This window comes from Nakaseomyces glabratus, chromosome I (assembly GCF_010111755.1).
Source record: "Nakaseomyces glabratus chromosome I, complete sequence".
In the NCBI taxonomy this organism is placed as follows: domain Eukaryota; kingdom Fungi; phylum Ascomycota; class Saccharomycetes; order Saccharomycetales; family Saccharomycetaceae; genus Nakaseomyces; species Nakaseomyces glabratus.
Genome location: NC_088959.1, coordinates 445,828 through 467,441, shown reverse-complemented (window position 1 = coordinate 467,441; position 21,614 = coordinate 445,828). Strand labels below are relative to the sequence as shown.

The following is a 21,614-nucleotide window of genomic DNA, read 5'->3' as shown; positions in this document are numbered from 1 at the left end:
CTGTGAAAAGACAAAAGATGCAGTACATTTTCTTCTTTAAGTAGTAATATGGATCTGGCCTAGAATATGGAGTACCCTATAGTTGGAACAAGACAAAATACACATTTTGCAGTTCAATTAGGAAATATTGACAATTTGTAATTCAGGGATATCAACTGGTAAATCCCTATCTAGTTATGTTAACTAATACGATGAACTTACTATGTTATTTATTATAATCCCATTCTATCTTGCCACTTCTATACCCTTGATAATTTCCCGTTATAGCAAGCTTTAAGAAGGCAAGAGAATATTTTTAAGCTGGTCGTTTTGTAAAAGCACATGCTTTTAGTCTGTTCCTTAAATTGTTTTTCATCTTTAGTGGGTCGGTTCCTTCATTTCAATAGCTGGCGATTATTGATATCATAACTCAAGTAGACGAATATAGCACAAATCTGTTCTATTGGAATCTAGAAGTATTTCTTTTCCAGTTAGATAGTCATTAATAGGATTTGCTTTTGTCGCCTCTGTTTTATGTGTACAAAATTTTATATTTTATATTCTTGGAGCTAAATTCTTCATGTCCTTGTTAATTTTATTTCTTGAAACCAGTGAAGTGAAACGGACACACAAAGTAGTGTTCTGTTAGGACGTGGTTTAATATATTGCTTTTCTCAGGGCCCAAATGTCCTTGGTAAATACGATGACCGGTTTATTTCATCTGGAAATTCTTGCTGAATATGAAGCAGTCGTTTCTTCATACAGAACAGTAAGTAAAATAACATTATTCTGAAAATAAGGATTGGCAATCTCATTCTTTGGATAGTTTTGTCGTAGGGGATCTATTAATGCTTATAGATTTTTTAGTTCTCAAACGATATTTCAGCCTAAGGTTGACAATAGTTAGTGATGTCATTGTTTCTACAATTGGAATTGCATAGGCCTATTAACTGAAATAGTAATTATATGATGAAGTCCTAAATTTTCCACCAGCTTCTACAAATAAACAAATAAAGCTATATTTGCCTATCGAGCGGATTAAAATACAAGTTATGTATTTCGTTCTAAGATGAGCATTGCTCCTTAGCATTCTTATGAGAGAATGTAACTTTCATCTATATCGGATGCAAAACCAATGGAGATTGTTATATCGTTAGGCTTGAACTGCTTAAAACTTTAACTTCCTGTTCTTTATCTTTTAAGGAAGATTTGAGAGTGGAAATTGCTCCAAATGTAAGGCGTTTACCAGAATGTGGTGGGTCATAGAAGCAAACCACAAAATTTCTAAAGCACATAAAAATTCGTTCTCTATACTCGAAGAAGAACTGGTCTTATATAATATACATATAATACATATTCCCAAACGCAAGATTACCAGAACCGTTGAATATGAAGTTGGTAAAATAAATGAGTTTATCTTTTTAGCAGGAATAAATATTGCTAGATCGATTTTGTTAAATCAGCTTGAGCTGATGAACTTTTGTACAATGAATAATGGGGACGAAAAATTACGTAAATATCATTAACAGGAGAAATTGAAGTCAATACGAATGAATTCAATTATTGTGTAGGTGCTAATCATAAAAAAAAATGCACTGCAATGTGAATGCTCAAAAAATTAATTGCGAATGAGGGCTTGAATAATAGCCACTTTATCTATCATTTGGCTAGTAAGTATTTTTATGGTAAAAATATTACTCTTGTTTATCACTTACATCTTCAATTATTTTTGTATCTTCCTCTTCAGAGTCGGAATCTCTGGTATTGTTTGCCATAGCAGCTGCCCTAGATAATGAGTTGATCATGTCAGTTAAACTTGATCCACTGATGTATGATACATTGTCTGGGCCTTGGTTGAGTTGTATATTACCTGCGCCATTTAGTAAAGCCTCGAGTGACAGGAGATCTACTGGAATCGATGCACCGGTTTTCTTTTGAGCGCCTGAGCGGTCGTTATCGTCCTCATCGATTTCCATTTTATTTCTCTCGTCTTCATCACCGGTACTTATCTCTGAGTCTTGGTTGAATCTATCTTGAGGTTTCTTAGTTGTCACATCGAACACTTTTTCGTCATCTTCTGGGAATTGGTAATAGGAAAAAATGGATCTTCTTTGTTCCTCGAATGAATGAGGAGGTTTGTAGCCTTTGTTTCTCATACGTTCAAACCAAGCATTGATTGTTTCGTTTTCCTTCAATAGTGCGACGACTACGATGCTGACGTTGTCACATCCGATACCAGTACCTTCGGTGGTAGGGGAACAGCAGACGTCGATTATACGTGATGAAATGTCATTTAGTGACATGTCACCTTTCATGATACCGTGGTGAACTAAGTCAACACATTCCTGAGAGGACAGACAATCCCAAATACCATCGCATGCCAAGATGACGAACTCGTCGTTGTCATAGTTCAATCTGTGTTCGACAATGTCTGGAACACAGGTGACAATTTGTTCGTGTGGGCCCAGTTTATCGTTTGATTTGAATTCGAAATCACCAATGGCACGGGACAAGGCCAAGTTACCGTTAACTCTATCCATTTCCACAAACCCGTCAGCTGCCACAATACGCGATCTCTCGCTAGTCAGAGTTGGCTTGTGGTCGAAGGATAATGCCTTCGCGACACCGTTAATGGAGAGTACAGTTCTACTGTCACCTGAATTACCGCACACCAATGTCTGTTGCAACTTAGAGACCAGGATGGAGGTCGCCGTACAACCACTGTGGTCGTTTCTCATCTCGGGGTCCTTCAACAGCTCCTCGTCGGTCTTCAAGTATGTATCGATCAGTGCCTGCTTCAACTTCTTCTCCTTGAACGACTCCTGGCTGGTCAGGATTGAGACCATCTTAGACCCACAGAATTGCGCCACCGCGGAACCACCGTGACCATCAAATATACTGTAGAATGCAATGTGCTCGTCGTCAGTCTCCGGAAGAACGTTTGGCTCGACTATATGTGCGTCTTCCATGGACATACGCCACCCTTGCATGGCACACAGCCCAAACGCTGTCAGCAGATCAGCACCTGAGTGGTGCTCCTTATCAATAACAGGGTTAGACAATATCTGACCCATTTTTATTTAATACTATAGTATTTTTCTTGTTCTTAGTTTTTTTTCTTTCTGATCAAATACTATTATCAATTTCAGTAATAATATCCCTTTTGTCAGTACTTCTAATTATGCAAGCAAGAATAATATATATCAATATACAAGTAACCTCAAAGAGAACCATCCCATAGATTTTAAAATGAGTGATGATTGTAGAGAGAGAGGGAATAGGACAATGAAAATTTGAAAAAAAAAAAACAAGCTCTTTGACGGGAAGTGTCTCTGAAAGTTGAAGAAAGAAGTGCTGCTAAAAAGGTGAAATCTAGCCTGGGTAAAGTAGAGACATACGAAATTGCGATATGAGAAAAGATACTAATTAATCCTTTTTGAGAGAGAGAATAAAAAGGTGTGGAGTGTTGTAGACTTGCAAGAAACTAAGACTTTGTTGAGCAATAAAGATAAAAAGAAAAAAAAAAATTTTTTTTTCTTTCAATTTAATGGGCATCGTTGGACCCGAAATGTTGTTTTCTTGGTACACTTTACATACAGTACATAACGGACGGAATCTAAACCACTTCCTATTGATAAGAGAGATTTGGTCTATGTAGAAAGGGAGGGAGAGAGTTCAAGTATATTTGCTTTGGAATTGGAAATGCATTAGGAAAAGCTACTTGCTATTTTGTCCAAAATGACGCAAAGTTTTCTCTACCTTCTGTAGTTATACACGGTACCACTTTGCATTTCGTGTTAAGTAACAGCATATGTTATATTAGACGTCAAATAACGTGATTCTACGTGTATCTTGATATGTTCTTCGTACAACTTTATTAACACATGACTTATACGTATAATGTGGCCAAAATTGTATCGCCCCCCCCATCTTGTTTCTCCTTCTCCTTCTCCTTCTGCGTTGGGTGACAAAAGAGCGAGGAAACTTCAATTTTCAATCAAGTACTATCAAAAAAAAAGTGAAAAAAGTGAAAAAAGTGAAAAAAAAATTCAATCTCTACACTGTGATGAGCTAATGACAAAGAAATACAAGTGATGGCAGAAGAAAAAAATACGAAAAGTAGATGATGAGTCAATTTGATCGACTAATATATAATGTTGTGGGATGTAACTATTCTTAGAAAACAGAAATATTTGTTACTTTGTAAAAGTGTAGAGGCAAGAAAGACATTGCAAAACGATGCAGATTCAACCAGACTTACCTACTCTTAAGGGTCTCTATGAGCAGAACAATGCCCTGGATGAAGGGATTAACATGTATCCGGTGTATGCGTTTCTGCCTGCACTTGATCTTACTCCACACGTCGCTTATTTGAAGCTGGCACAATTGAACAACAAGGATAGAACTGAGTCGTTCTTGCTGGAAAGTGCCAAAACCACTGATGAATTGGACCGTTACTCTTTCATTGGTGTGTCACCAAGAAAGATTATAAAGACTGGACCTACGGAAGGCATTGAGACTGATCCTCTAGATGTATTGGAAGAAGAGATGTCCCAGTTCAAGCTGGCCACAAACGTGCCAGGTTTACCGAAACTAAGTGGTGGTGCCATCGGTTACATATCCTACGACTGTATAAGGTATTTTGAGCCAAAAACGAAAAGAGACTTGAAGGATGTGCTACAATTGCCAGAGGCCTATTTGATGATGTGTGACACTATTATAGCCTTTGATCACGTATTCCAAAGATTCCAAATCATGCATAACATCAACACTAAAAAGCAATCTCTAGAGGAAGGTTACAGTCACGCAGTAGAAATCATCAATGACATTATAAAGAGAATGACTGATGATTCAAAGCCAATACCTTACCCTGAACAACCACCAATCAAAATGGACAGGTCCTTCCAGTCTAATATCGGTCAAGAAGGTTACGAAAACCACGTCGGCAACTTGATAGAACACATAAAAAAGGGTGACATCATTCAAGCGGTTCCTTCTCAGCGAGTTGCAAGGCCAACAGACCTACATCCATTCAACATTTACAGGCATCTACGTACAGTTAACCCATCGCCATATCTCTTTTACATCGACTGTCTGGATTTCCAAATTATCGGTGCTTCCCCAGAACTTCTATGTAAATCCGATAGCAAGAATAAAGTAATCACACATCCAATTGCTGGTACTATCAAGAGAGGTGCTACAACTGAGGAAGATGATGAATTAGGTAACCAACTGCGTAACTCTTTGAAAGATAGAGCCGAACATGTTATGCTGGTGGATCTTGCTCGTAATGACATCAACCGTGTTTGTGATCCAAAGACAACGAACGTCGACAAGTTACTGACAATTCAAAAATTTTCACATGTGCAACATTTGGTATCTCAAGTCAGTGGTACTTTAAGACCGGACAAGACTAGATTCGATGCTTTCAGATCTATTTTCCCAGCCGGTACTGTTAGTGGTGCACCTAAAGTTAAAGCCATGGAATTAATCTCAGAACTAGAAGGTGAAAGACGTGGTGTTTACGCTGGTGCCGTTGGTAACTGGTCTTATGATGGTAAAACTATGGATACCTGTATTGCTCTTAGAACAATGGTTTACAAAAATGGAACGGCTTACCTGCAAGCAGGTGGTGGTATTGTGTTTGATTCCGACAAGTACGATGAATATATAGAAACCATGAACAAAATGATGGCTAATCACAATACCATTGTTCAAGCTGAGAAGATTTGGGCTGAAAAGGTTGGAACGACTAACTAAGCCCTTTTGCATCGTTTCATGTAATTTAAATAGTAATTTTAATGGAATCTTCTTTAAGACGCCTTTCATGTTTAAATAATGCTTTATTTGTTCTTGTCGCTGACAATTTAACGATCGATTCAATTATAGAGCATATAAATATTTAGCAACATCACATTAAAGATGTCAAGCTTAGCGCGTAGATTATTATCTTAGAGAATGAAAGTTTTAATTTTTAAAACGAATGTTGAATGCGTTAGAGTGGTATAAAGATACCTATATATGATACAAGAGGAGATTTGTTAAAAGAAGTTTTTCAACAAATCACCATGTGCAGTTTATAAAATAGTAAAAAATAATAAAATAAAAATCATTACCAGGTGTTGAAATCCCAATTGAAGTGAAAAGAAAACAAATTTTTTGTTAAAAGCAAGACTAATCTATGGTAATTAGTTGGAGTACTTAGCACGGTAGTACTTAGCAGCTTCAACCATGTTAGTCAAAGATTGTCTAGTTTCGTCCCAGCCTCTAGTCTTTAGACCACAGTCAGGGTTGACCCAGAATTTTTCAGCTGGGTAGGTCTTCAAGATAGTTTCAATCTTGGAGATGAATTCTTCCTTAGATGGAACTCTTGGAGAGTGAATGTCGAATAGACCTAGACCAATGTGGTTTGGATAGTTCTTGAATTCAGCAATGTAGTTAGCATCGTCCTTCTTGGAGAATTCGATAGAGACAACATCAGCATCCAAAGCCTTAATATGGTTTGGATCCAAGTCAGAGTAACAGAAATGAGAGTGGATTTGAGTCTTGTTAGAGACATCAGAAGTGGCAACTCTGAAAGCTTCAGCAGCCCAGACGTAGTAAGCGGATCTTTCAGCACCTTCTCTCAATGGAAGACCTTCTCTGATAGCTGGTTCATCGACTTGGATGACCTTGATACCGGCAGATTCCAAGTCCTTGACTTCATCTCTCAAAGCCAAAGCCAATTGCATAGCTTGGGTCTTTTGGTCGATGTCGTCTCTTGGGAAAGACCATCTTAGACAGGTAACTGGACCAGTCAACATACCCTTAACTGGCTTGTCTGTAATGGATTGAGCGTAGACAGATTCCTTGACAGTCATAGCCTTTGGTCTGGACAAGTCACCAACGATAATAGGTGGTCTAACGTATCTGGAACCGTAAGATTGGACCCAACCGTTAGTGGTGAAGGCGTAACCGTTAATTTGTTCACCGAAGTATTGAACCATATCGTTTCTCTCTGGTTCACCATGGACAAGAACATCTAGGCCAACTTCTTCTTGGAATCTGATGACCTTTTCGATTTCAGAGTTGATGAACTTTTCGTATTCTTCAGCAGTAATGGTACCCTTGGTGAACTTGTTTCTGTTGATTCTAATGTCCTTTGTTTGTGGGAAAGAACCAATGGTGGTGGTTGGGAACAATGGCAACTTGAAAATTTCCTTTTGTTCAGCCAATCTTTCAGCAAATGGAGCAAGTCTGGTAGACATCTTAGAGTCAATGGAAGCGACTCTCTTTTGAACAGCAGGGTCGTTAGTGATGTTAGAAGCAGCTCTGGAGGCAATTAGCTTAGCGTTGGCATCTAGAGCAGCGGAGACATCTTGACCAGAAACGTTCTTAGCAATAACGACGACTTCGTCCAACTTTTGAGTAGCAAAAGAGAACCAACTCTTGATTTCTGGGTTCAACTTGGATTCGTTTTCCAAGTCGACAGGAGTGTGCAATAGAGAAGAAGAAGTGGCAACAATAACCCTGTCTTCACCCAACTTGTTGATAGCGGCCTTGACGAAATCAGAGGACTTGGCGAAGTTGTTCTTCCAGATGTTTCTACCGTCAACGATACCGACAGAAAGCTTTTGGTTTTGGCCAATGGCAGCAATAACTTCATCGAATTGTTGTGGAGCTCTGACGAAATCGAAGTGGAAAGCGTCGACTGGTAGACCTTGGATGGCCTTCAAGTTTGGAACAACGGTACCGAAGTAAGTGGCCAATGTGATCTTTGGAATGTTAGCGGCAGCACCCAACTTGGTGTAAGCGGTCTTGATAGCGTCTTGAGCTTCTTGTGGCAAGTCAAGAACCAAGATAGGTTCGTCCAATTGGACTTCAGTAGCACCAGCTTCCTTCAACTTGGATAAGATTTCGATGTAAACTGGCAACAACTTTTCTAGCAAAGACAATGGTTGTAGATCTAGAGAGTCCTTGTCAGCCTTACCCAAAAACAAGTATGAGACTGGACCTAGCAATACAGGTCTAGTTTGGATACCCAAAGCCTTGGCTTCCAAGAATTCATCGACTGGCTTTTGACCATTCAATTTGAATTGGGTAGAGTGGGAGAAAGTTGGTCTAACGTAGTGGTAGTTAGAGTCGAACCATTTAACCATTTCCAAGGCGGTGACATCAACAGCCTTTTCAGTTTCGGTAGCTTTTCTTTGTAGACCTCTACCCATAGCGAATAGAGTATCAATTGGAGCCAAACCATACTTTGTGTAACGTTCTGGGATGGCATTGAACAATAGAGACAAGTCTAGGACTTGGTCGTAGAAAGAGAAGTCATTGGATGGGATGATGTCAACACCGGCAGCTTGTTGTAGCTTCCAGTTAGATTCTCTAATTTCCTTGCCGACCTTGAAAAGTTCATCAACGGAAACCTTACCAGCCCAGTAAGCTTCAGTGATCTTCTTCAATTCTCTGTTTGGACCAATTCTTGGGAAACCCAAGACAGCAGATTTAACCATAGTGTAGTACTTTTTTTATATTTTCAATAAAAACTTAACAGATGTGCAAAAAGTATCTTAGAAAAGAAGAAATACTTTCTTGGCTATTGTCTTAGTTTTTTATGTTTTACTGTTCTAGTTTTGATGTTAAGAGATAAAGAATGGGATATGTTAGATTCTTTTGATACAAATACACCCGATATTTATATTAATTTTTTTTTTCCATTAGTTACAATTACTTCGTTTTACAATCACATTATAGCAATCACAATCATTACTTCTCGAGAAATAATTTTTTTTTTCACTATTAAGCCAATTGAAGTGTTACGTTTATTTTTTTTCATTGCTAAAAGAATAGGCAGAGAGCTAGGAAAGAGAGTCATAATATCATATCATTCTGAATCACCAAAAGAGTCTCTCCCCTTGGCCCCCCTCTTCCCTCCTGTGTGGGGAGGACAGAAGAGTAGAAACAGTATAGTGTGTATATGTTCCATCCCAAGCTGTGTATTCTTTACAATGTCTCTCTCTGGTGGTATAAGTGTGTTCTTGAATTTGTTACTGACAGCTAAAATTATCAGTGATATGGAATGTTGTTGCACACACACACTGACACACACACACTGACACACACACACTAGCACACACTAACACTCACACACATACACACATGAATGATACCAACTGTGACGACTCGCTAAACGATCGCTACATGAGGACCGGTAAAGGGCATCTGAACCTTTTTTTGATCGTCTTGAAGGCAGTTTTCCATTTTCCATTTTCAATTTTCAAGTTTTCCATTCACATGCTACAATTGCGCATATGTTTTTTGTCATGTTGTGCGGGATAGTACTGGGTGGCGTGTGTCGGAATATTTATACGCATACGACGTATTGTGTAGGAGTGGTACTACTTAATCGCAGGGAGGAAGGGGCTGACTCCGGGATAATCTCGATGGTTCTGATGCTGTATACTGTGTCTATTGTCACTATGTCACCAAGTCACACAGTCTACGCCTACCACACATACTAAAAAAAAAGACAAGACATGTATTGCAATGCACATGACTCTTAACACACAGAAATGAACAAGATTAGTGATTAGAAGTGGAAGTAAGAAGTAACCAATTTCCCACAGCACAAAAAGTGTATTTGTATCTACAACTGTGTTAGTATATACGAATCATATGACTCACCTTTTATCCAACTCGTTCTGTAGTATGTTCCCACACTTATGCTCTTTCCTTGGAAATGTAATGACATGTGAGATTATGGTCCTGTACCGGTTAACTTTCGCAAGGGGGGTAAGGGGGGGAAAGCGAAATTAAAGAGTGACACATAATACGGAACACACACAATTCACAAATTGACTTCTTGCGCAGTGGATAAAGGGATGATGGATTGGGAAGGGGGTAAGGAAGAGGGGGGCTAGCTAACGTGCGATTACTTCTTTAAAGATTACTTTCTTCAAATGTGTGGGGGGGAGCTACTTCTTTAGTTGCACTGAGAGAAAGGGATGCTTGTGTCTGTCGTTTCTCTGCAGGTCACTGTACAGCTGCGCCAGCTAAATGGAAATGTGTAAATGCTGTATTTTTAGCACTGGAAGCACCAGAAACATTGTACGAGCATCCCCCCCCCATAACATCCCCCCCCCCCTAATATACAACGCTACAGTAGTAATATCGTCATGCCCACCCACCCCCGGCTACAACTCAACAGTAAGAGTGTGAAATCACACTGGGAAAAAAAATCAGAGAGGAATCTTGGTATATCTTTATACGAGTAATCATGTGTGATCCGTAGCTTGCATTTCTTCACGAACAGGTCACCTGATGCGTTTTACCTCATCGCAAAAAAATCAAACTATAAGCAATAGTGCTCAAAGGATGAAGATGTGCTTAATGTGCAAACGCTGGTGTTTCGCTCTATAATGATTGATCTATTCCTTGATTTGGTTTTTTATTAAATAGTCGGTTCATTTGTTCTGTTTCAACTAATATTTTTTTTTTCAGTTACAAAAGTGGAATTACAAAGGCTTTTAAGCGTAAAAATAACCATGCCTGCCATTGATAGAGAAGCTCTAGAGAAAGAATATAGAAAGCTAACTGCTAGAAACGACGATATTATAAGACAGGAAGCAACTAGTAAGAAAGAATATGCCACGTTCTCAAGGAAAGAAACGAGTATAATCACCCTGTTACAAAGTTTAGAACCCACTTTGCAGGATATGCATGAATTGAAAAATAACGAACCGAGATTGATCTCAGAGGAAACTATAGCAAAAGTGCCAGGATTGAGTTGGTATAATGAGCAAATTAAGTTAGTGCAAGAATCTGGGGACAAGGATGATTTCGATGTACCGCCCGAATTGAGAGAATCATACGAGCTGTTTAAAGGATTGGCTTTGTTACCTAAAGATGGTAAATCACTCTCCGAGTAGAGACTTGTGACAAGAAATTTGATGACGGTTAGTGACTTTCCGTCAACACTTTGTACTCTTTTTAAGCTGGTCTTAATTACTTACAAGTTTGACCTAATCAAATTTAAAACTCTCGGTGTAGTATCTTTTTGTACAGTTTCTAACATAAATAGATTTTTGCATTAATACCACAAAAAAGCATTAATATCATAAAAAAACATGAATATTTTAATAATACATAAGATATATCTCGTTTTTTGTCTATCATATGTATGTCAATTGTTCTGCAGTTTGGACAGTTTCTGATTCTTACTTTCGCGATCAATCAGTATACCTAGGTTTCTTTTGTTAATAATTAGGCCACACAAAAATTTCCTAACAGGAGGCTTGAATCTGAATGTGGACATCATTTGAAGGACTTTCATAAATAATAGACTGTGTCCAAATACATCTGATCCATACTTGGCATTCATATCAGTGATAACCTTCATGGCTTTGTTGGACATTATGTGATTACCTAGCTGACTAACAACATTTAATACGTTTGTAATTCTTTCATCATCAGAGTTTTCCATGTCAAGAATTTGGCTAACAGAATGTGGCGTGTTGTTAATAGCAATTTGGTTCGAATGTTGTTTTGGAGATCCCTGTGATTCTTCATCTCTAAATACTGCCGCTGAGAAGGTAGTATTGGCCCTCTCATTACTCACAGATCTCGTTATAGAAGACGAAGCACTATCAAGGTAGCTAATTGCATCACTCGGTCTCGAATTTGCTAATACATTATCTGTACTTGAATCATTCGAAAGGTCCATGTCGTTATCATCTTTATGGAATGGATTCTCTAAAGCATTCTTCTCAGCCAATAGTTTGAAAAGATCAAATTTGATGGCACTACCTGTTGTGATCAATTCTCCTGTTTGTATATTCATATCAATTAAATGTTCTTCATAAGTCTCTAGGATATTCCAAGGTTCCTCGTTGAAAGACAAAAATCTATCAAGTCTATTTGGAAGAGCTATGCCAATAGGTTTCCCGATTACAGAAATGCAACAATTCCAGCCTAGTTGATCCAATATTTCACAACCTTCTAGCGTTTTGCTGATTAAACCCAAAGTATAAAATGCAGTATAACGAACGGAGGTAACACTAGCCTTGTAAGCAACATTCACGATATCATCAACCAGTGAATAGTTATCAAGTAATCCTATTCCCAATTCAGTAGATCCTATAAACCCACAGCACCAGAGACATGCCTTCAAGTTCTTGATAATATCAATGCCTTCATCGTCCATTTCTGTTCTTACATAGTCTTTGATAATGTTCATAAACGTTAAGAAATCCCCTGTCTGACTCAAAAACAGTATTCCGTCCTCTGTTTTGGCTAAACTTTCATAAAAATGGAGCGGCAATCTATCCCTTTGCTCGTAGTGGTTATTTCTTTTGTTCCTCGGTGATTGTTCCATAAACTCTTCTACTATATCAACATATTCGATATTTTTCTTCTCTAACCATGAATCTCTTTCATCTTTGACAAAATCAATTTCATTAAACAGTTGAAATCCATATGGCCTTCCTAGAATTTCAAAAAGAATAGGTGATCTGATAAACACCATTTGATTCAAAAATAGTTTGAAGGTACTGCCACTGCTCTCCTCTGACTCATTCCCAGTTAAAATATACTCATAAAGTGCTCTATCAGCAACAGCAACAACCTTAGGACTTAAATCATAAAGTTGTCTTGTCAGTAACTCCATTTTATAGTGTTGAACGTTTAATTTATTCTCAAGATCGATTTCGCTCGCAACTTTTGAACCATTGAGCTCAATCAGTAACTCACCCAAGCGTTTAGTTGCACTTATTCTCACCTCTTCATCTTCTACCACTAATGCTTTACCCATAACTGTCCGGCAGTGTGCTGAATGCTGAAGATGTAAATCTGCCAGAACAAGAAAAAGACATTTTGATGCAAATTTAGATTGAAACTGAAACATTTTGTATATCACTGTGAAGAAGTTCCATCTTGCAAGAACTTTTATTCCCCCTTTGGTTTCCGTTAATACACCAATGAATTTAAAATAACCTGAAACAATTTTATTTTTCAAGGTGTTTTCATTAAAGATATTACCACTAGTATTTCCTTCGAGAGCTCTAAATAACAAGGACGCTAATTGTGGAATGATTTTAGTATCGTCCATTAATAATTTCAGTCCTTCATTGGTGGATGTTAACATTTTGAAGAAAAGACACCCTACATGAATATACTTTTGAGCAAGTTTAGCAGTTTTATTAACATTTGAAAAACGAAGACGTAAAGGCCGGTAAAACACTAGCAGTCTCCGTATAAATTTGGTTGATTTAGCTAGCTCATCTAGATGTGTGCTGTTCATTAAAGGGCCTTCAAACAGTTCTTGAATAATATTCCAGTTCCAATTGACAAAGTCTTTGGTTTGTAAGACTTTAGAATCATAAACCATTCTCCTAAATCTTAAGTCATCGACTTCTCTTACCAAGGTATTCTCCTTGTAGTTTTGCACAAACGCTTTATTCTTCTCCACATATTGGATAAAATTCATACCCACAGTATTGCGATGCCTACTCATCTTAGTAGCCATTTTAGCAAATTCGAATGTCTCTTCGTATGTTTTTGCGTTATCTTCAATGATCTGCGGATTCTTGTTAATGGGAAATTTCTTATCAACAAGATTAAGTTTTAGGTTTAGGTACTCAGATAGTAAATAACGAGCCTTGGTAGCTAAAGTTGAGTTGGTATCGTTATTCGTAAGCACACTAATTAAGTTGTTTATGTTTTCCTGAAAGCCTCCTTGTTCTAGAATCATTATCTTTAACGCAATTTTTTGGTTCAGGGACACACACTCTCTATAGTACTCAGACGGTTGCATACGAAATTGTTGAACACCTTTATTTCTTGGTCTATATGGCAGCGACTTAATCCTTAAAATATCCAAAAATAGATCAATTAGGTATGGTGCACAGTTTGGAACTTGAAAGAAAGCTAGTAGTTCTCGAAGCGGTTGGAAATTATTCATTGAAAATAACATACAACCGTTAAAACTTTTGAGGGCCTTTGCCATAAGGATGGTGGAGTTTTGAATTTTCTCGATATTTATAGAGGACTTAGGGTTCACATCTGCAAAAATAGTGGCCAGCACTGAGATGTCGAAGTCTTTTATGAAATACTTTCTTGTATTATGATTGGACATTAAGTTTAGGATCGTGTCTAAGACAATGTTCGCTAAGGAAAAGGAATAATACTCTTGTAATATTCCCTCGAGTATTCTAGTTCCGTGACACTCTTTTACCATTTCTGGTGAGATATAGCATAATTCTAAAAGAGTCTCTAGTGCCATGTTCTTTAGCGGATCATCAGACTTCTCTATACAGCTAATTACAGCTTGTAGTATACCCTTGCTTATTCCATGATTATACTCAACAAATGCTCTTATTAACTTAAAAGCCTGCTCTCTTTCTAATTGATGAGAATTGTCATATGAAAGTGAGATTATGATAAAAGTATCGATATGAAGCTTGAAAAGTAAATCAATGAAGTTTTTTCCATCTATCAGATGTCTGCATACCCGATATGCCGCTGATGTGATTAGGTTATCATCTCTTAACAAAAGCCTCTGAATTGATGGCATAAATGAATCTAACACCAAATTACTGCGTATATCCGGATTTTGTTTCAGAAGGTCAACCAAGCCATTAGCTTTCTCCAAAACAAAATCAGTTGAAACATTAGATTCCTGAAAACTTTCTAAATAATTACTAACAAGCCAAGTTGCACTTTCTAGATTTACTGTCTGTTCGGACATGCTAACGGTATCATCAAAAGAACTGTCGAGATGGTCAGGGTCAATTGATTCATGTGCAATCATTTCATCTTCATTTGTATCGTTCTTCTTTTTGGATTGCTCTTCTGATAATTGAGACTTTTGAGTACCAATTCTAAATATGCCAGTTCCTAGATCTTCTTCTGCAGTGTGTAGATCTTCTCTTGATAGATTTTCTGAGTTCGTTTTTAAAGTTTCAAGATCAGAGTCAGGTCTTCTCAAGTGCTCCATTTGATCTTTGGAAGCTTTCATTTGCTTCTCCAGCTTAAGAATATGTTTATCAAGTTCTCTGATTTGTGCATTAGCTTTGATTCTTATTGAGTGTTTTTGTAAATGATCTGTGGAGTAACCGCCTGCGTAAATATCAGATGCTGTTGAACTTCTAAGTCGTTCAGTGTCCTCTTTCTTTTTTTTAAGTTCTGTCAATTCATGTTGTAAGTTACTGACCTCATTTTTAAGTCCTAAAATAGTTTTAGTGATGCTATTTCTGTGTCTTTTATTTTGAGAAACAGTAATTGGCGATATGGGTGTATTATCAAGCCTCCGGGTTGATACAAATGAAGTCGAAAGCACGAGGTTTTGTTTATTCCTGTTTTTGTTTTGTAGGTTACTTGCTGTAGAAGTACTTTTGCTTCTATGAATTCCCTTCGTATTAGTTTCATCTTCAGTAGAAGATCGGTTATATGCAGATGCAAAAGGAAAGCCTAGATCAGAAACTTCAGACTTAGAAATATGATCCATGGTAACAGTTTGAACTTAAAGCGTTGTATTTCATTCAATTCTCTGTTTGATTTAAAGATATTGATGTTTGACCACCAGGATCTAATTTACCTGAAGTATAATGTTGAGCTAGAAGTAATAAGTCAGTTTGGTTCTGGAAAATAATTGAGGACTCGGAATAAAAATGAATTGAAATGTATGTGATTTTGTATGACGATTTTGTTTAGTTAGGGTAATGTAAGTTATTTTGACTAGAGCAGATATTTTAACGGTTTAAAAGCTAGGGAACAATGAAAACTTTATATGCTAATACCCCAACAATATTATGATAGACCTATACAAACTAGGTTTGTAACATATGTATATATGTATATATTGATCGACCACATCTAACCGTCTTCAATAGTCAGATTTTACATTTTGATCTGACTTTTTTTTTAGTTTTTTGACTGAGGAGCGATATGTTATTCCAAATACCCTCTCAGTTGAATGATATCGATTCGATCTCTATAGTCATATAAAATCTTCCAATTAAAGGATGAATGAAATAATGACTAGAATGCTAATATTTTTTTAGCCAGTAGGCTATTGATTTATATACAAGAGCTAATTTTACAAGATTTTGATAGTTGCGCATGTAAAGATAAGCAACACCATTACATGCCATATCTATACTAGGTTAGGTTTCTGTGTAGAAGACTATTTTTTATTTATTAAGGCTTCTAATTCTTCAATAATTTTGTTAGTTTCCGGATCTGAATCATTCATATATTCTTTCTCATCTATAGTATTGAATAATGTCTTCATCCTTTGTTTAAAATCGGAAGCGGACGAAATATCTAGAGCCCAACAAAATCCAGTAGTAGTAATGGCAAATATTCCTAATGATAGTCCTGATGAAAGTCCCAATGCAGCCTGGGCTTCACTTTTACTTGAAAATGTTGGAATTTTTGTATTGAGTTGGAAAAATGTAGGTATATCTATCAATTGTGAAGTTAGTATAATTGAATTGGTGTAAGTGTGAGACCATGTTTGCATTTGGATTACATACATTTCCTTGTAGCTATCGATCTCGAAGTAAGGGCAGCTATTGCTAAGGTAGCTGATGTGGCACCAAAGAAGAGCAACTTTTGCAGGTTTCTGCGTGTTGACTTGCCATCACTTATTATTTCAGGTACAGTCATCTTCAACATACTATGTTTGTAGTCTGGATAATAGTTGAAGAGTAGAGGTTTTATATTTATGTATTTAAATCATAATTTTCAATGGGCAATCGTAATTACTTGATTGTGGTATGCAACTTTGTTGTAATTGATAACCAAAATATAAAATTTCATCAATCGGAAAATGTCCAGATTATTACGTTCGTTGTGCTAACAAGTATCAACTTCAATTCAAAAATAACATATCATTTGTAATTTAAAAATACGTATATATACTGTAATGCTATAATAAGAAAATACATCAGTCTTGTCTCATCTTTAGATATCTTTTCACAACCTTATCCTTCTTGATAATGTACACAACTGCACCCCAACCGGATAGGGCATCACGATCAGCAGCATTCAATAAAGCTTGACTTATAGTTTCAAAAAGATCTTCTGCTTCTAGGTTTGGCTCATATAGAGATTCACACATACCAAATAATTGATCTGAAGCTGTACCGCTGACAATAAAATCCTTTGCTTCGTCAATACAACCAATCAAATCGAAACCTGCTATGAAGGGTTTTCCTGACTTTGAATTGATACCTGCTACGACCGGTCCCACAAAATATGGACCGAATCTTCTTTCATATAATGTGCTGGATACTAATTGTGTAAACGTTTCTGGTTCAATGGGTCTATCTTCCCTTAACTTATATAAATTCGTCTTATAACGAAACAATTCGTTCAATGTAGTAACGTCAGTGGCTAATCCTGTAATACCAAAGAAAACATGGCCATAATTGAAAACTTTCTCAAAATTATTTGAAACACCAAGGGATTGGTTCCCCAGACGTAGATCACACGCTATTGCAACACAGTCTTTACCGGCCATTGCTACAACAATACCACCGTTAATAGAACTTGGGTCAGACATGATTGATAGTTGTATATTATGTCTTTGAAATAAACACTTCTTTTGCTAATTCAAAATGAATTGCTGATTTTAATTGATTCCAGAAGCACAGTAATTGAATTTAAATTAACAAACTGCAGAAATAAAATCCACTATTTAGTCTTCCTTTAGTTATTGTTAAATGAAAGTAGAGTGAGTATTAGTGGGTAAAATGTCACAATTTCGTATGATGCTTCAATTATTGTTTTGAAAGAATACCTAACAGTTATTGTCCTTATATTCACCAACCCCAAGAAACTAATATAGTCGACTATAGTATCTACTTTGTTCACTATACTGAATTCTTAAACTCGCCTTATTACAACATTTGCCATTTTCAAGAGTCCAAGGATCTTTACTGCGAAACTCTCTCTAACCCCTTTCATTTTACCCGGTAATAGACGATTTCGCCACCAAAATGAAAATAATGGACTTAATAGCCGGGTAAACAAATTTCTCGTAGTAGGGAAGCCCTTTTATTGGGAGATGATACCGGTTCTATTATTGTGTTAATTATTTATTTTAATGTACTCAGTATCTAAAAACGAATTGAGTGAGAGTATAATTACTGATTTCCTTATTTATAGATACAAACCTTCTAGGTTTTCTTCTATCTTATTCTTCATAACACGTTCCTTCGCTTGTTTGAAATCTTCAGCAGTGACTTGCATTCTTCTTTCTCTCAAGGCCAATAGACCGGCCTCTGTACACATTGCTTGTATATCTGCACCAGATAAGTCATCTTTACTCGTCACTAGGTTCTCAAGATCGACATCTGAGCTCAAGTTCATTTTCGATGTGTGAATACCCAAAATCTTTCTCTTAGTAGATAAATCCGGATTTTCGAAAAGAATTTTACGGTCGATTCTACCAGGTCTAATCAATGCAGGGTCTAAGGATTCAATCTTATTTGTTGCCATAATAACTTTAACGTCACCTCTATCGTCGAAACCGTCAAGTTGATTTAGTAGTTCCAACATTGTTCTCTGAATTTCTCTTTCACCACCACTATTCGAGTCGTATCTCTTTGTACCAATAGCATCGATTTCATCGATGAAAACAATACTTGGAGCATTCTCAGCAGCTACTTTGAAAATTTGTCTACACAACCTTGGACCATCACCCAAATATTTCTGAATCAGTTCGGAACCAACTATCCTTAAAAATGTGGCTGACGTTTGATTTGCAACCGCTTTCGCCAGTAATGTTTTACCGGTACCTGGAGCACCATAAAGAATTACACCCTTTGGAGGCTTGATACCCATCTCTTCGTATAACTCCGGGTGTGTTAGAGGTAGTTCCACAGATTCTTTAATCTCCTGGATTTGCGATTCTAAACCACCAATGTCGCTGTATGATTCTGTTGGTGATTTATCGATTTTCATCACTGACACCATTGGATCGGCGTCATCTTGTAGAACACCCACGATGGACATGGTCTTGTGATGCAATAAGACAGAACAGCCTGGCTCTAGTAACTCCTTATCCACAAACGATAAGATTGACACATAGTAGTCTGGCATTGTTGGAGACGTCACAATTGCATGATCATCGTCAATGATTTCTTCCAAAGTACCTATACTCAATGGATTACCTCTAATCTCCTCCAATTGCTTCTTCTCCTCTTCTTGCTTCTTTTCGAATGGTTTCAATATCTCTGAATTAGTTACAAACTCTTCCTCTAGCAAAAGGTGGTCCTTGATACGTTCCATACGCAATAGCTTCAACTTGCATCGCGTTGAAGGAACTACATTAGGCAATTTCTCAGCGGTAGCTGGCCCACCTTTCCTTTTCTTTCTGCCAAACTTGCTTTGTACCGGTGGTTCATACTTTGGCTTGCCACCTTTCTTCTTCTTCTTATCTTGTGAAACTCCTTGACCCATTGCAGAAAATTGATATATATGCTCTTGTCCCTTTCGAACTGTTAAATCAAAATTCGAAAACCCAAATTGTATTAAACCCAAGCTTCACTGGAAAGAGTCTTGTTCTTCAACCAAGTATAGATCTGAAAGTTCGGTATACAGTATTGTAATCTAATGCAATCCTGTCCTTCACACAAATGAACTAGTTACACACTATATCCCGAATTCCTTTGAAATCCAGTGTTCTCAAGATATTGGCCACACTCTAAGGCATATAAAATGGGTTTTGGGTTTCGTCAAGAAAATAAAGGTTCGGCAATTTTCCTGGCTCACTGGCATCCCTCTCCCAGGTTCCTACGCTCTCCTTTAGAACAATGAAATCACTTGGTACAACTGCCACTAAGTAATCAGAATTTCAATTTTTTTTTTTTTTTTGCCACACACTACAGAGAGCAACTTGGAACTTAGGAAACTATATGATCACGATACAGTTCGTTATGTATTATATAAATTCATTTTAATTTTCATTTTTAGAAAATATTTTTTTTTGGCTCCCCCCGAGAATCGAACAGATGCGCTCTCGACGGGTAAATATACTAGTCATGTGATACATCCATTGGAACGTCTGTTAGTTTTGTGTCAATTATACACGTCGATATCATTTCTTTCCTTATTCAGTTGTTTCTGCTTTTCCCTCCACTTCTCTTTTCAGGTGTTGATTTGCCCAGAAAGTTTACCTGTGAGATTCCGCGGGATTGTAAGATTTGTTTTTCTTTTCTTTTTTTCTTCTTTTTTCCCAACTTTTGTAGTACGGGGAGTTATCTGCTGGTGAACTGTAGTTATCTTACTCCTCTACGTAATCGGTAGGGTTTTGACGGTACTTGCTTTTACTGAAAGGCTGCACACAAATGTGTGCGTAAACAAAGAAAAAGCTGGTTTCCTAGGGAAGTTTTGCATTCGAAACTGTTTACAATAATGTGGCAATTTTGTGTATGGTATCCCCACCTGTCTCACTTTATCTGAGAGTAACCTTGTTATCATTGCGAGGTGCAACGAGGTTTATGGGCTCACAACTCACAGAAAGTTGCGCACATCGTCCTCTTTTTTTTTTAAGTAATGGAGCCTCTGAAATCTAGCTCTCGTTGTAATGTATTTAGTATCCGATCGGAGAACGGAGATTACACACTTGCACCCGTACAGGAAATAGGATATAACACGCCGATAAGGATAGGATTTAAGAGAGAACTAAGGCCCTCGAGATTACGGAAACGGAGATATGAAGAAGTGCCTTATTTGAGATATGCAAGGTTGTCACCATTACTAAAGGAAATTAATAATTCCTTACATTAGTATTAGATCTTGCGAAAGTTTTCAGCAAAACAAAAAAATAGAGTGCCATTAGAGTTACATACTAGAGCCAGCAATTGTGCATCTTTGACACCTTTGATGCTGCTCGCTGATGCCTATAATGGAAGCCTCTAAGCCTTGCCGAGATGGAGCCGTCAAGTAAAACTGACGTTACAAGTAAAGATACTGGCGTAGTACCACAGGATAAAGCTTCGTAGTGGTATGCATTAGTGGTTCGTGTATTATTTTATGTTCATAATAAGGTATCATTAAGATACGTAACAAATTCAAATATTTGAATTAACAAACAGAAAGATATATTCATCGACCTGTTTGAGGCTCATTCAGACTTCTACAAGAAACCTTTAAATTCGACAACAAAATGAAAATGACATTAAAACTATCCCAATTCCATTACTAAACCGAAGATAGAAGGAAATGATATACTACAAAGGAAAATAAGGGAACGTTCTCGACAAGGACAATACAAAAAACCAAATCTCTGCAATCTTTAAGATCTTGAAAAAAGATAATTTACATCTCCTGTTTATCTCTAAATATTGTTGTTGCACTCTGCTACTATTTGCTGACTCTCATTGCAAAAAGTTTCAGCACCACCTGCAGAAAGTATAACCTGCACCTTTCATTTCGTAATCTTAAAAAAATGTTCAATTGCTGAAACCCTTCCAAGTTATCGTAGTAGCACAAAGCAAAGAGCCAGAATAAGCAAATAATCGGGATTACACTGAACAATGCCTGGACCTCCCGCACACCCATATTCCAACTCTTCTAACTGTTTACTCAGGGAGATTTGGGTTAACCACATGTATTTTGTAGCTTCTATGTCTTGTGTCTCAGAGAAACCC

General features: G+C 37.2%; 8 protein-coding genes across 8 annotated transcripts; 2 read left to right on the top strand and 6 right to left on the bottom strand.

Annotated features, from left to right (window-relative positions):
• Positions 1-1,673: 1,673 nt before the first annotated feature.
• PTC2 (type 2C protein phosphatase PTC2) lies at positions 1,674-3,053 on the bottom strand (the record flags this gene model as incomplete). The annotated part of the gene is made up of 1 exon (XM_447469.1): positions 1,674-3,053. The coding sequence occupies one exon, from the start codon at positions 3,051-3,053 to the stop codon at positions 1,674-1,676; it is 1,380 nt and encodes a 459-aa protein (XP_447469.1).
• Positions 3,054-4,218: 1,165 nt separating this feature from the next.
• On the top strand, positions 4,219-5,739 carry TRP2 (anthranilate synthase TRP2; the record flags this gene model as incomplete). Its single annotated transcript, XM_447468.1, has 1 exon — positions 4,219-5,739. The coding sequence occupies one exon, from the start codon at positions 4,219-4,221 to the stop codon at positions 5,737-5,739; it is 1,521 nt and encodes a 506-aa protein (XP_447468.1).
• A 428-nt stretch (positions 5,740-6,167) lies between these two features.
• Positions 6,168-8,471, bottom strand: MET6 (5-methyltetrahydropteroyltriglutamate-homocysteine S-methyltransferase; the record flags this gene model as incomplete). The annotated part of the gene is made up of 1 exon (XM_447467.1): positions 6,168-8,471. The coding sequence occupies one exon, from the start codon at positions 8,469-8,471 to the stop codon at positions 6,168-6,170; it is 2,304 nt and encodes a 767-aa protein (XP_447467.1).
• Positions 8,472-10,502: 2,031 nt separating this feature from the next.
• On the top strand, positions 10,503-10,886 carry IES5 (Ies5p; the record flags this gene model as incomplete). The annotated part of the gene is made up of 1 exon (XM_447466.1): positions 10,503-10,886. The coding sequence occupies one exon, from the start codon at positions 10,503-10,505 to the stop codon at positions 10,884-10,886; it is 384 nt and encodes a 127-aa protein (XP_447466.1).
• A 254-nt stretch (positions 10,887-11,140) lies between these two features.
• Positions 11,141-15,460, bottom strand: TSC11 (TORC2 complex subunit TSC11; the record flags this gene model as incomplete). The annotated part of the gene is made up of 1 exon (XM_447465.1): positions 11,141-15,460. The coding sequence occupies one exon, from the start codon at positions 15,458-15,460 to the stop codon at positions 11,141-11,143; it is 4,320 nt and encodes a 1,439-aa protein (XP_447465.1).
• A 678-nt stretch (positions 15,461-16,138) lies between these two features.
• Positions 16,139-16,623, bottom strand: AIM11 (Aim11p; the record flags this gene model as incomplete). Its single annotated transcript, XM_447464.1, has 2 exons — positions 16,139-16,419; positions 16,491-16,623. The coding sequence occupies 2 exons, from the start codon at positions 16,621-16,623 to the stop codon at positions 16,139-16,141; spliced, it is 414 nt and encodes a 137-aa protein (XP_447464.1).
• A 280-nt stretch (positions 16,624-16,903) lies between these two features.
• On the bottom strand, positions 16,904-17,521 carry PUP3 (proteasome core particle subunit beta 3; the record flags this gene model as incomplete). Its single annotated transcript, XM_447463.1, has 1 exon — positions 16,904-17,521. The coding sequence occupies one exon, from the start codon at positions 17,519-17,521 to the stop codon at positions 16,904-16,906; it is 618 nt and encodes a 205-aa protein (XP_447463.1).
• Positions 17,522-18,120: 599 nt separating this feature from the next.
• Positions 18,121-19,422, bottom strand: RPT2 (proteasome regulatory particle base subunit RPT2; the record flags this gene model as incomplete). The annotated part of the gene is made up of 1 exon (XM_447462.1): positions 18,121-19,422. One exon carries the CDS (start codon positions 19,420-19,422, stop codon positions 18,121-18,123), a length of 1,302 nt encoding a protein of 433 aa, XP_447462.1.
• Between the last annotated feature and the right edge of the window lie 2,192 nt (positions 19,423-21,614).